Here is a 12,654-nt window from a genome sequence, read left to right as displayed (position 1 = left end):
GTCTCTCTGTGCTCTGAGGACCCCACCTTCCTCTGCTAACTCCAGTTTCCTCCTCCCTTAAATCAGTTTGGAATCTCAATCTCATTCTTACACAACACATACTTCTCCCTGCCCAAGGGCTTACCCACTGGCATATAATTTCTTACAGTCAGCAACAAAGACCTTCTTTAGTCAGTGAAATGGAGATAACCATATAGACGTAATGAATTCAGGCACATTTCTAAGTGTTAACTGCATTTGTTTATTAATTTGTTTTAAATTACAAAGCTAATGCATATTTTTGAAAACTAAAATATAGAAAAGCATATATAGTAAAAAGTGAATACCCTTTAAAGCTCACATTACTAATAAAATTATTTAGAAAGTTGCTTTTCACTAGACAATATGATTTCTATTGGTGGAGACAAGCCAACTGTGAATCACATACAAGTCTTCTCTTCCATTCAGCTGGATAGGTTTATGGGACAGGGTAATGGCGAATATCTTCCAGAGGAAACCAGTTAGTGTTTATGCATTTAAAATATGATTTCTAAATTGCTTAAGCATATCTATCAAAATCTAAATGGAACATTTAAAATCAGCATCATACAAAAGCAATACTCTGTGAAATGATTTCTGAACTGTGAAAATCTGTCTTTCAGGCCTAGCATCTGAGAGCACAGAAACCGGATGGACTGCCGTACTGGAAGAGTCACCCGATTTCCTCCAGAAGTTTGCACTTGACTCATATGGGAATATTCCAAGGAACATAGGATCCAGGTTTGTCTCTTGGAATCTAGAAGAAAAGGACAAATTTATGTTTGCATTTGGGAAACATTTGCAACAGGTGAAAAACAGCAGAACATAAGATAAAAACCACGCAGAGGCCGACCAGGACAGAGAAGAGGCCTGGCAATGACAACACGAGGAACGGGAAGGAGTCCGGGAGAGGACTGGGGTCGGGTGCGGTGGAGCAGCTACGAGAGCCTTCACACCCTGGAGAAGAGGGACGCATGAAAAGTGGAAGCCGTTTGCGTTTCTCCGAGTGAAGAGGTGATTCGTGGGGTTAGGAAAGGACATACAGGGTGCCCCAAAGAGCCAAGCTGAGAGGAGGTATGGGGCGCTCTCCCTTCAATATAGAAATAATCAAGAAATAACTTGTTTATTGTCAGAGCGGTCCCTGGGAACAACATGAATTCCCTCCATATTTAAAGTTCCTGCCACTGAAAATGACCACGGAGAGCTGAGATGTTTGCCTAGCAGGGTGTGGACATAAGCGGGTTTCCCGTCCTGGGGGCTGCGGAAGGGCCCTTTGCCTGTGCGCATCTCAAATCCGGAACTGCGCACGCGCACCGGTGCAGGGGGCGGCCTGAGCAAGACTGCTGGAGCGGCCCCTGTCTTTGTCTCAGGACACAGTGCCTGAACTTCTACTGAGGACCAATGTGTCCTGGGGAGAAAACCAAACAAGGGAGGAACGAAGAACTGATGACACAAAAATAAACCTCCTTTTTTTCAAGTGCAATAGAACAGACCCCACTGCAGACCGGGCAGGGCCAGGCAGATGGGAAAAGGCAACTTGAGGGTCACTCTGCTCTTTTGCTCCAATGCCCTCGGGATTCTTGTCACCTTTTCTTCCATGGAAAACCACCATGGTGGATTAATCAAACTTGACCACAAGGCCAGGGGCCAAAAATTCATAACTTTATGAGCAGAACATACCATTTTTGTGAACTTATCTTCACAGGCCATTCTGATCTTCTCTGGGGTCAGTGGACTATTGAGCTTCAACGGCCCCAACAGGCCTCGCTCCCGCCGGGCTGCACTCACGGCATCGTGGATGGCGAAAAACACCGAGCTCCCCAGGAAGATCCCAGACTCGCCCATACCCTGGAGGGGAACAAATGAACGAGATTATGATTCTCTCTGCACGCCCTCCCGGAGTATACACATGCATATGTGCTTCTATAAGTCTATATGTGCACAGATAAAATATTAAATATTATGTATGTAACTTATTCCTTTAAATTTACTATTTAAACACAATATTCCCAATCTTAGGACTCTAGTCTAAGGAAATGATCCTAAATGTAAAAAGGAGATACAGGCATGCAAATGATTATTGCCAGGAAAAAAAAGTCTGATGCAACCTGATGGCCACAGTAGTTTGTGTTAGGCTCCAAGCTTTAGAGTATTTAAAAAATTTTTTTATAATATTGTTAAATTATTTTATAGTTAAAATGTTGAATAAGGCCTTCTCTTCTACAGTCCTTGTAAAAACCACAAACCACCAAAAGAGGAATGTAGCCCTTCCCGCCCTGCACGAGTATCACATAAACATGCATTTGTTCAGAGAGCATAACTTACCTTAGATGAATACAGAGTGTTCAAGTTTTGAGATGGAGGCAACAAAGAAATGTGGAACTCTGTGGGGATGTCACAGATGGTGGGGATTTTATACTGGTCCGGACCGCAAGTGTATAGGACACCCTGAGGAGAGTAACTCAGCTCCTCGATTGTATAAAGTCCCATGCCTTGAACAAATGCACCTTCGATCTGAGGCAAAGAAAAAAAATTAGAATTTTCATGTGTGAGAAAATATAGTCAACAGTAGCATCAGCTTCATGCTGTTTGTCTGAATTTTTAAGAGGGTGTAAGAGGGTTTTCAGCATGTCTTGGACGATGTCTCTGAAAGTTTACTTAAAAGTTTACCCAAAAGCATTTCTAAACATCTAATGAATGTTAAGTTCAAAGTCAAAGGCCTTGAGTTGAATTCGCAGCTTGATGTTAAAATGTCAAGGGTCCTAGAAGAGGCCTCGGAAAGCCCGTAGCTCCAATGTCCTCCTTTTTTCTTCCAGATGCCTCTGCCTCGGACGGATGCGTCCACAGCCCCCAGCACACTAGGAACGGCTCTCAGGGCCCTGCGTAGAACCATCATCCCGTCCCAACACCCTCGCTCTCGAGCTGGCTGGCCTCGAGTCTCTGGACTCAGTTTCCGCACTTGTAACATAAAGGGTTTGAACTGTGTGCTCTCTAAGCTTCCCGAGCAGCTTTGAAATGCTCCAGTTCTTTGGTGTCTAGACCTCTGAATATTTATGTAAAACAGCTTGTGATTTTTCAATCCTGTCATTCACTTCAAATTTAAATTAAAAAAGCCTGTGGGCAAACAAGGCTACCTATCCAGTCACTACTGCTGCAGTTATTTGATGTTTATTATCCCAATTTCAAACTCCTTGAAGCTAAAGACCCTCACATGCCCAAGGCTTAGCACTTAGCGCTACATCTTCTCTCCTAGATGTTTGGGGCTCAGTCTGTCCCCTCCAGCTTAGTCCCCCCAGTCAAGCTCCCCAGTCACAGGCTGCACGTTTCTTCAAATGCTACCTAAGACACCTGTGTTTCCTTCACTCTTTTAAACAGCAAAAGATGTGAGTTCCATGGCTGGCCTGCATAGAAAGATTCCGACTTTTCTACAGGAGTAGAAAAGTAAGGTGATGAATAAGTGAGATGGAGTGTTTTCCCCAAAGATCCCCATAGCAGTTTTGGCTGTTACAAGTGGGAAGGGAGGCAAATCAGGCACACATACCTGGCCTATGTCAATGGCTGGATTTATACTGTGGCCAATATCCATGACAATGTCTGTTCTGATGTTCTAGTAAGAGAAAAAGTAAAAGTGTTTACTGTGGTGAACACACAACTTAGGAAAAGAAAACTGAGAAATAGTTCCTGCCAGGGTGGCATTGATATAGAACCTCTCCTTGGGCCACATTATATTTCAGCAGAGAGAGGCAATATCTTATGTCGCATAGTTTATTATGTATAAATTTCAGAGTTTTACAAACACTCTTAACCAGCTTAAGCACTGATTGTTTTTATTGGAAACAACAGGAGAGAAAAATATTTACTTGACTCTGATTCCAGCTGAGTGATGTAACATACACCGAGTTTAATCCACTACAACAGACATAAGATATGACACAGGAAACAGAAAACGTCCATGGCTCTCGTGATCCTTGTTGCAAAACTTTGTGGCGACCACACAATCCAACATCCAAAGTCCAACTGGCTGCTTGATGTTTACTGAGTCACAGAACTCAGGGTGCATCAGCCAAAAAAAAGTCTTTCAATTGTCATCTGCTCTAGATTTTTCAATTTTTAGAGCACAAGAGAGAATAAATCTAACATTGAGACCTGGACACTAAAAATTCTCTGGTAACGTACAAATGAAGAGGAGTGTGGTGGGCCCAGCCAGGCTGGTGGGAATGCCTCTGCTCTCCAGCAAGTCCACACCTTCTTTTACATGACACCACGGTCTCATAATAGTAGAATCATAACAGATTCCACTTCTAATTATCGATGGAGCAAAGGAAAGTCAAAAGTGTCCTTATTTGATAAACGACTTTCATCTGACATATTTCTTAGGAAAATTAGATAGTGATCCAGAATGTTCTACTATAATAAAACTTCAGAAACCTGCCTTCTTATTAAAAGACACAATGAAGTATAAAGTTCTCTTTGACACTAGGTAGTACGACTGGTCTTCCATGACACAAGTGGCCTCAGCTGAAGGGGAAGGGAGGGGAGGGGAAGGGAGGGGAGGTGCTCGAGTCTGCAGTTACTAAAGATTTTGCGTTCAAGACTGTGGACTGACTACTGCTTGTCATTGTGTTTTGATGGGGCTGCAAAGAGCCATTTTAAGTTGTGGTTGCCAGCCTGTGAGATGGCCCACAATGACCCCACATCCAGGTATCATAAGGATGAAGCCTTATGTAGTTGCCTCCTGCACTTGACCAGGGTTGGTTTACGTGACCAGTAGGATATGGCAGAAGCAACAGTCTGCCACTCCAACATTAGGTTATAAAGACTGTGGACTGTGGCTTCTGTCTTGTTAGCGGATTATAGATACTTATGAAATCCTTCAAGAATGTCACGTGATGGCACTTCACAAACGTGGTCACCATACCCAGTTGTCCCAATAGTCTACATGGAAGCCCCCTTTAGGCTGCATTTCTTCCTGGAAGTGATTTCTCTCCCTACACTATTTAAAAGGGCCAGGGAAATAAGGAGGAGAGGCCGCTGGTTGTTTTCCATGGAAGCAACCATAGCACCAAGGCTGAGCTTCTATTTCCTTCTGGTAACACATAGAAATTACCTTCAGGCCAAACACACGGTGCTTCTGGGGCGCCCAGGGAGACGGGGTATGTGGGGTTTCGGAGGATCTAGAGTACAGCCTGAACCCCCTCCCGTCGGTACTGACCTTGTGAGCTCCTGTCAGGCAGTCTATTTCAACCTCAGAACAGGCGGCCCCAAAAACAAAGTATTCAAACATTTGGCCTTCGCCTGTCTCCCAGTTCATGGATGACTCGTAACCCCTGGAGAAAAGAGGATTCTTGAGAAGTGTGGTTATGTGATGGTCTCCTAATTGCAGACTGTGATGACTCAGCAGGCCCGTTAGGAACTGTGCCCATGTGTGTGCACTGCAAACCAGAGGAGTAGACTTGTACTGAGATGAGCCAGCACACAATATGTGCAGTGAAGGTGCTGAATAAATCAGCATTACTTCCTTCTTATTAAGTTTGTTTTCTCTGATAAAAACATCCACTGGCTTCCTATCAATGACTCCTTATGCCTGGAAGTTAACTGTTGACAGTATGATTACCCATCCTATTGCTTTGGGCTAATGCTGGGGCAGGTAATCCTGTATCATCAGATTGGAGAATTCCACCTGCTTGTTACACAAAACACTGCTTCAAAGGTTCATACTGGCCTGTTTATTTGTCTTTCTGGCCCTAGGACTCAGCCACCAGGTGTGAGGGATCAGGCCCCTCGCTGTCTGTCTCCTGCTTCGAGACTACTCCCGTGTCCCACATCGCCACCGGTCGACTCATTTCCAAGGACACCGAGTGGATGGCATGGCGAAAGAGAAGCACAGGCCAGCAGGTCGCCAGCACTTTCTACCCTTTTCTCCTCTCTCCCCCAGCCGGGAGGTGGCCATTAAAAATGTTCCCAGGGCTTCCTCCTGACAGCGGGCCAGTGCCCTGGGGCGCTCGTGAGCACAGGCCAAGTGCCCAGGCAGGTAAGACCCTGTGTTGCCCTGCTCTCTGATGGCCGACACTCTCCGTTCAAATAGGTAGGTACTTTGTTCCCCAAAATAAGTGAGTTCCAGTTGTTCTGCATCTTGTTAACATATTGTTTACTGTCAAATTTCTTATCTTTTGCTAATCTAGAAAGTATAAATGGTATTTATCTTATTATGTGTTTGATTTGCATTTTTAAATCTTTGTTTCCTAATGTAAGGGATACACTGAGTTTTCAATAAAAGGTCAGCCACTGCTCTGAGTCCCTGTTAGTGCTCTGCCCTGACCCCACTGAGTGTATATCTAGAGGGTTCTACAGGGTAGAAACCCCTAGAACTACCCTGTATAACCTGAATCACTGATTCAACCATTTTTTATTTGTGTGCTTAATCATTTCCCAATAAAAGCCTTTCTGGACATTTGGATTAAGCAACAGCTAAATGTTCTTTATAACAGTGGGTCACTAGAAGGTACAAAATCAATCGGTTCCAAAATTGCAAACAGAAGCGAAACTCTTCCTCAAGGTGCCACTGCTACTTCCCATAGCCTGTGGCAGAAAGGACCATTTACCTGAAGTATCCAGTAGCTGAGAGACTGATGCTTTCATCAAAGGCGGCCTGCGCCTGTGAAAGAAGGGTACCACGTGACACAATAAGGATGTTAGAGGAAGAACCACTTCCAACTTCAATTTTAACTTTAGTACATGCTAAACAAAGCTACCAGTGGTAATAACTAGGAAGAACCAACAGCAATTTATTCCTTCCAGTGTTATCCACCTCCACGGGCCTTTGTGGCTCACTGGGTATGGTAATAACAGCATTTGCTCAATGTATCGCCGCTGTGATAAGCGATGCCCTGGCATGCACACTCATCGCCTGGACGATGCTGGGCAACCCACAGTCTGCTTTTGCAGACTGTCGCTCAGTTATCTGGAAAGACTAAGCCTATTAAGATAAAACATTTCTGGAAACAATGGGGGGCAGTTGGATGTTTAATTTTTACATCATGTATCTATAATAGTCACAGGAAAGGGGTAATAAATATTTTGCTAAATTGTACCATTTAAAACAAAAGTTTCTCCTGACTGTGCAGTGCACACAGTTAACTAATAGTGAAAAAATGGGGGTTAGGTCCAAGCCCTCGAGTCTGAGAGAGGAAATATGTGAAGTGCATTCATTAGAGAAGAAAGTGGGCTGAGTGGCAGCTTCCGTCCGCCATGGTGGAGGACTGGCCCCCTCGCGCTGCATCGCACGGCTGGGAGATGGTGTTTCTCCAGCCAGACTTTCTCAGCCATCCTGGGCCCATGCAGCACAGGGCAGATAGCAGGAATAAATGTGCCCCCAAAGGATTGAAAGATCCCATAAATATGAATTACAGAATGAGTCCTAACTCTATGGACTAGAAGGAACCATTTCTAAGTAATACTTCCCAGATGTTATTTCCTCCAGACCAATGTTTTTCATGTGACATTCTAGACGAGGCAGCATGGCACACACTCTCAGCCTTTACTGCCATCCGTTCCGTATCATCGGGAACTTCAGAACTCATCACTCCAAAAACTTGCTAGTTTTCTCTTCCAGCGACATCATAAGTAGCTCAAAGGAAGCGGTTGAGTATTTCCTTTCCATTCCAACTATTGGCTGAACACACACCCAATGGCTTGCTTTTCTATTTCTACATAAGTGCTTACGTGGTTTTTAGTTTTATAAAAGAAGAAATGGGAAGTGTTTTCTTCCCATTTCAGGAAGAGTAGAACCCCAAGAAGGAGAACAAACAGACGTACAGCTATTATCTAGAAAATACATAGGTTCTACAGGGAGAAACATGAATTAATTCTTGCTTAAAATAAAGATTCTGATAGGAAGTACAGTCAACAGTGTTGTAATAACTATGAGTATGTATGGTGTCACATAGGTACTAGATTTATTGAGCCGTCACTTCAAAGTTATATAAATGTCAAATCACTGTGTTGTAAAAAATTTATACTGTATGATTTCATTTTTATAAAACTAGACAAAGCAAATTAATCTGTTAGTAACAAAAAGCAGATCCATGTGTTTGGGGATGGTGGGGTGGGCACGGGAGGGAGGGAGAAGTGGGGATGATTCCGAAGGAACATCAGGAATCTTTTGGGGGTGATGGATATGTTCATTAACTGTGGTGATGGTTGCATGTATGTACACATATATCAAAACTCATCAAATTGTACATTAAAATATGTGCAGTTTACCGCATGTCAGTGATACCTCAGTAAAGATATTTAAAATAAAAAACAAATATATTAAAACATTTTTTAAAAAGAGTTCTGGAGCAACAAACATCTTTTTCTCCAACACAGGATTTTCTCCCATCAGACGATGATGCGATTTCCATATGCCGAGCACCGAACACCGAAGGGTCTCTGCTTGTCCCTATGCCGCTGCAGAGCCTATTAAAGTGCCCTTTCTGTTGATGGTTCATTCACATGCATCTCTTGCACTCCCCCCACCCCCTGCCGCCTTTACTCTAACACAAAACACAAAGAGATCTCACCCAGTCCTTCCAAGTGCCTCGAGGATTCTTGCTGATGATGGGCTCAAGGCGCTTCCGGAGAGTTTGACAAGCATCCTAGGGATTATTTTTTAGTTAAAATTCTGATCATAATTTCATGCAAACATCAATATCAAAGCCACAGGACGTGTGCCATTCTCGGCTTATTTGAGAGGCCCCAGGAACACGGAGAAGAGGCCCTCCTGTGGGAGGTGATGTGACAGGGCTCACGGGGGAGGCTGACACGTGGCTGCCCAGGGTGGGGGCCACGCTAGCCGGTTAGGACTTCACAGAAAAACTGTTGGCAAACCAGCAGCCACTGTTTTAAAACACAGCTATGGGCACATTTATCTTGTGGGAAAGCTCACTCTGGCAGCGTGAAATCAGGGTGAAAGGCAAAGGAACTAGGGTGGAGACAAGAGCCTGCACGGCCCTGGCAGGGGGTGTGAGCCTGAATGGAACAGCCATGTTATCAGAACGTGGGAGTGGAAGGTCTCTTTCCACAGAGAAGTTTTTGCACAGAATTGCAGTGGCTTGCTAACCAGTGAAATGTCATGACGGAGGGAGCGTGAGCGGTGGCATTTCCAGCTCAGGGGAGTGCCCGCTGCTACGCCGCTGGCTGCGCTGGAGAGTGGGGAAGGGCAGTTTCCACTGAGAGGGCATGGGCAGGAGATGTGAGCTGGATTGATTTTCAACATCTTCTGAGCACCTCCCGTGTGCTGGTCCTGACGGGGTTAATGCTGTGGACACCACCGCAGTGATTCTTACCTTTATCGCCAACCCATTGAGATCCGCCACCAAAGAACCTCCGGAGATGTTTGTGTTAGGGACGGTTTCTGTGCTTGTTCCGCGCAGGTGGACATCTGACAGTGGCACCCCTAATTCACGACTAGCCACCTGGGTTTTAGAAGAGAGGGTTTTTTTCCCCCCAAATACTTTGGTTAGTCAGAGACCTATGCACGTGCTCACTGTAGCTTCTGTGTGAAGTCCTTACATGCCCAGTGGGCAGGACCATAACATTCTTTCAGCTGCAAAAGTTTCCTCTATAAAAACCCTGCAGCCAGTCTGGACCCCAAGCCCTGAGCACGTTTTCTTTTGCTTTGACTGTCTGATGTGCAACAGCATGAGGAAGAGAAAACAAAGCCCCATGCCAAGGCAGAAAGAAATGCTTTATGTCTTTGTCATCGTGAAATCAACATCTTGGAGGCCTTTCCTACACTCCACTCTGCAAGATGCTAGGAAAGACAACCCTGTGAGAAAGGAGATGCCTTGTCCACATTCCTGGAGGTGGTCCGGGAAAAGAGCACCTCCGAGAAAGAGCAGTGACCCTGTAACACCAGCAGCACCAGCATGCAGTCACAGCAGACGGTGCCGCCGCCGCTGGCCAACACAAGGACTTAGCAGGCAGCTCTGTTCTTCCTCCGTTTCCAGCGCTGGGGAGCAAAATCATATAACTGACTTCAGCTGATCCAAAATCCCCTTTTTCCTGCTATGTAGCTTAATAGAATTTGTTCATGGCTGTGAGAGGCACATGGTCATGTGGAGTCCTTCTAGACCACTGACTTTCAGAAGATCGTCCGCAGAAAATACAGCAGCTTTGACATAAAGGTCTGGTGGCAGGATCAAGGAAATACTGACATCTCGCCCCCAAAGTGGGGAAAGATATGACCAGTGACTGACAACATAAAAGAAAACAGATATTCAACATCTCTCTAATCAGAAAAATGCAAATTAAAGCAATAATGAGGTACTGTGATTCACCTGTTGACTTATCTGAAATATTAAAACAACCCATAACATACAGTGTTGGTTAGTGGTGCAATATGATGGCTACTTTCCAGAAAACAATTTTGGAATGTGTGTCCAATGATCAAGTGGTAACTGGTTTAATAAAGGTATTTGTGGGATAAAAGATATACTCTATGGCCAGTAATTCCATTTCTGAGAATTTATTCTAAAAAGGTATTCATTGATCACAGGTTTATGTAAAAAAACTCACTTAAATGTTCAACAATCGAGGAAGGTTAAATGAACTGTGTATTATCCGTATGCAGCTGTTATAAGTCGTAAGTGCAAAGAATGACAGGAGGAAGTGCCCAGTCTGTGCAAGGACAGGTGAAAACCCAGGACACAAAATTATATAAACATATGAGCAACTTGGGGGTAGGGGGAGTCAAGATGGGAAAGAACCCAAAACAGTGATTATTGCTAAATGGTGGAATCATGTATGGCCCTCTAAAAAAGAACTATTTGTCTCTTACAAATGTTTTATAACCTGTATCATTACTACTATGATTAGCAAAACAGAAACAGTACCTAGAAGTTAATCTAAAGTTAAGGAGCCAAAAGGAAACTGGTAGAGTTTGGTTAGAAATATCAAATGTGATTTATAGTATCAATCGTTTAGAGTCCTTCCTACAGTACCTCAGAACTTGCCCAGCAAAGGTTTCAAAAGGCAATTCACTTGTTAGTATACCTAAAGGAAAGCAGCAAATAACCACACGGCCTTGCTTAGCAATAAGACAACCAGAGACTCTTCTGCCACATTCTTTTAAGAGGGTCAGTTACAAACTGGCTTGTTTATCCAGGTTCTGCTTATAGCTTAGCAGTTTAAGTGGTCACAGCAAAAGTCTCCTCTCCTTTTTATTTTGGAAGAGAGAATGTACATTCACAGTTTCTCTCTCATACCTATAAGCACACACCCCACGTCACCCAATTATTTGCATTCTTACCTGAATCATTTTAGTGTGGACCCCTTGCCCCATTTCAATTCCACCATGAGTCACCAGCACAGACCCATCTAGATAAATGTGAACCAGGGCAGCAGCCTATGCAGAAAAGATACAAACAGTTTCCATGATCTTTCAGACTGATATTATCACATGTCTTGTCAATTACAAACTTTCCCCTGGAAATGATCCCCTCCCTTCCATCTCCTGCCAAACATACACAGACAGTTTCTCTGATGCCCTGAGAGTGCTGAGCAAAGCCAAGGCAATGTTGGGGCACCTCATGACCACCCACAAGAGGCCAGATTGCTGCTGGGTAGCTTTGAGTCTGGGGCAGGACTCTGCTCCTTAAGCTACTATTGCCTCATTGGGACATTCGAGCTCACTGGCACCTTTCAAGGATACCCTGTTATGGGTGGAGCAAAATTTAGGTTTGGAGTTTTTCTTGGGAGGTGGGTGTCAGTTTTACTATGCAAGGTTAGATCTACAGTAGATAGTTTAGGAAACAGAGAGAACAATTATTTATGTGAACACACAGTCCCACAGTTGTAGGTTGTTACAGAGAAGCAAACATGAAAATCCAACTAAGATGAAGCAGACAGACATTAATTTTTTCACTGCAAAATGAGCTAAGCCCACTCTAAATCATCTTGGCACTGAACTGCAGAGCTTTAGTTGAAACAGAACTTGGAAGTAATCTTATCTAGCTGTGCAGCAATCCAGAGGGATCCAAAAGGAACCAAGCTGCTAACAGAATTAAAGCCTGCTGTAATCAGAAGCATCCAAACTCTAAGCTAAACATGTTTTACAATTAACAAGAATATGCCATCTTGCAAGTCTGCTCATGCTAGACTAGGGAGTTATGGCGATCTCTCAGGAAACTGCAGAAAACAAGGAGGCTTCCTCACTTTGGGTCTCTAGTGTAAGAGCAATATTAACAGCATATGGTCAGAAGAAAATGCTTCTAACGCTGTGGTTCAGGAAGGCCTCCAAGGCACACTTGTGCAGCTGCTCCACCGGGAAGCGCTGACCCCGCAGATGTGGGCTGGAGCTGCCAAGGGTCACCGGAAGCCCTATCAGCTAGGTTTCTAAATATCTAAGCGTTGATCCAGAGGGCCATGGTTATCTAGGATTGGTAAAGGCAGGGTCTTTGGAAAATTCTGGTAACAAGCTAATTTCCATTTAATAAAGCTAAAATCTGAGCAAGCCTTTATTACTCACTGAGATTTCTTATAGACAACCCTGTGCATAAACCAAAGTTGACGGGCTCATATGTCGATCACCAGATACATCCCAAGGAAAGGACTGCATTCCCAGATAGATCTCTGCCCATAGCCACCTGTGGG

General features: G+C 44.1%; 1 protein-coding gene across 1 annotated transcript in view; it reads right to left on the bottom strand.

Moving 5' to 3' along the window:
• Nucleotides 1-221: 221 nt before the first annotated feature.
• AOX1 (aldehyde oxidase 1) overlaps nt 222-12,654 on the bottom strand; it is a 69,409-nt gene continuing 56,976 nt past the window's right edge. Inside the window, exons 27-35 of the mRNA XM_045847599.1 lie at nt 11,312-11,407; nt 9,348-9,476; nt 8,583-8,657; nt 6,621-6,673; nt 5,231-5,345; nt 3,560-3,625; nt 2,344-2,532; nt 1,699-1,866; nt 222-775 (exon numbers count right to left, since the gene is read on the bottom strand). Of these exons, the coding sequence (XP_045703555.1) occupies nt 725-775; nt 1,699-1,866; nt 2,344-2,532; nt 3,560-3,625; nt 5,231-5,345; nt 6,621-6,673; nt 8,583-8,657; nt 9,348-9,476; nt 11,312-11,407 (942 nt within the window). The 3' untranslated portion in view covers nt 222-724. The remainder of the gene's footprint in view (nt 776-1,698; nt 1,867-2,343; nt 2,533-3,559; nt 3,626-5,230; nt 5,346-6,620; nt 6,674-8,582; nt 8,658-9,347; nt 9,477-11,311; nt 11,408-12,654) is intronic.

Source organism: Phyllostomus hastatus, unplaced genomic scaffold (assembly GCF_019186645.2).
Source record: "Phyllostomus hastatus isolate PE091 unplaced genomic scaffold, TTU_PhHast_1.1 phas_contig_57, whole genome shotgun sequence".
NCBI lineage: Eukaryota > Metazoa > Chordata > Mammalia > Chiroptera > Phyllostomidae > Phyllostomus > Phyllostomus hastatus.
This window is presented reverse-complemented; position numbering and strand designations above follow the sequence as displayed.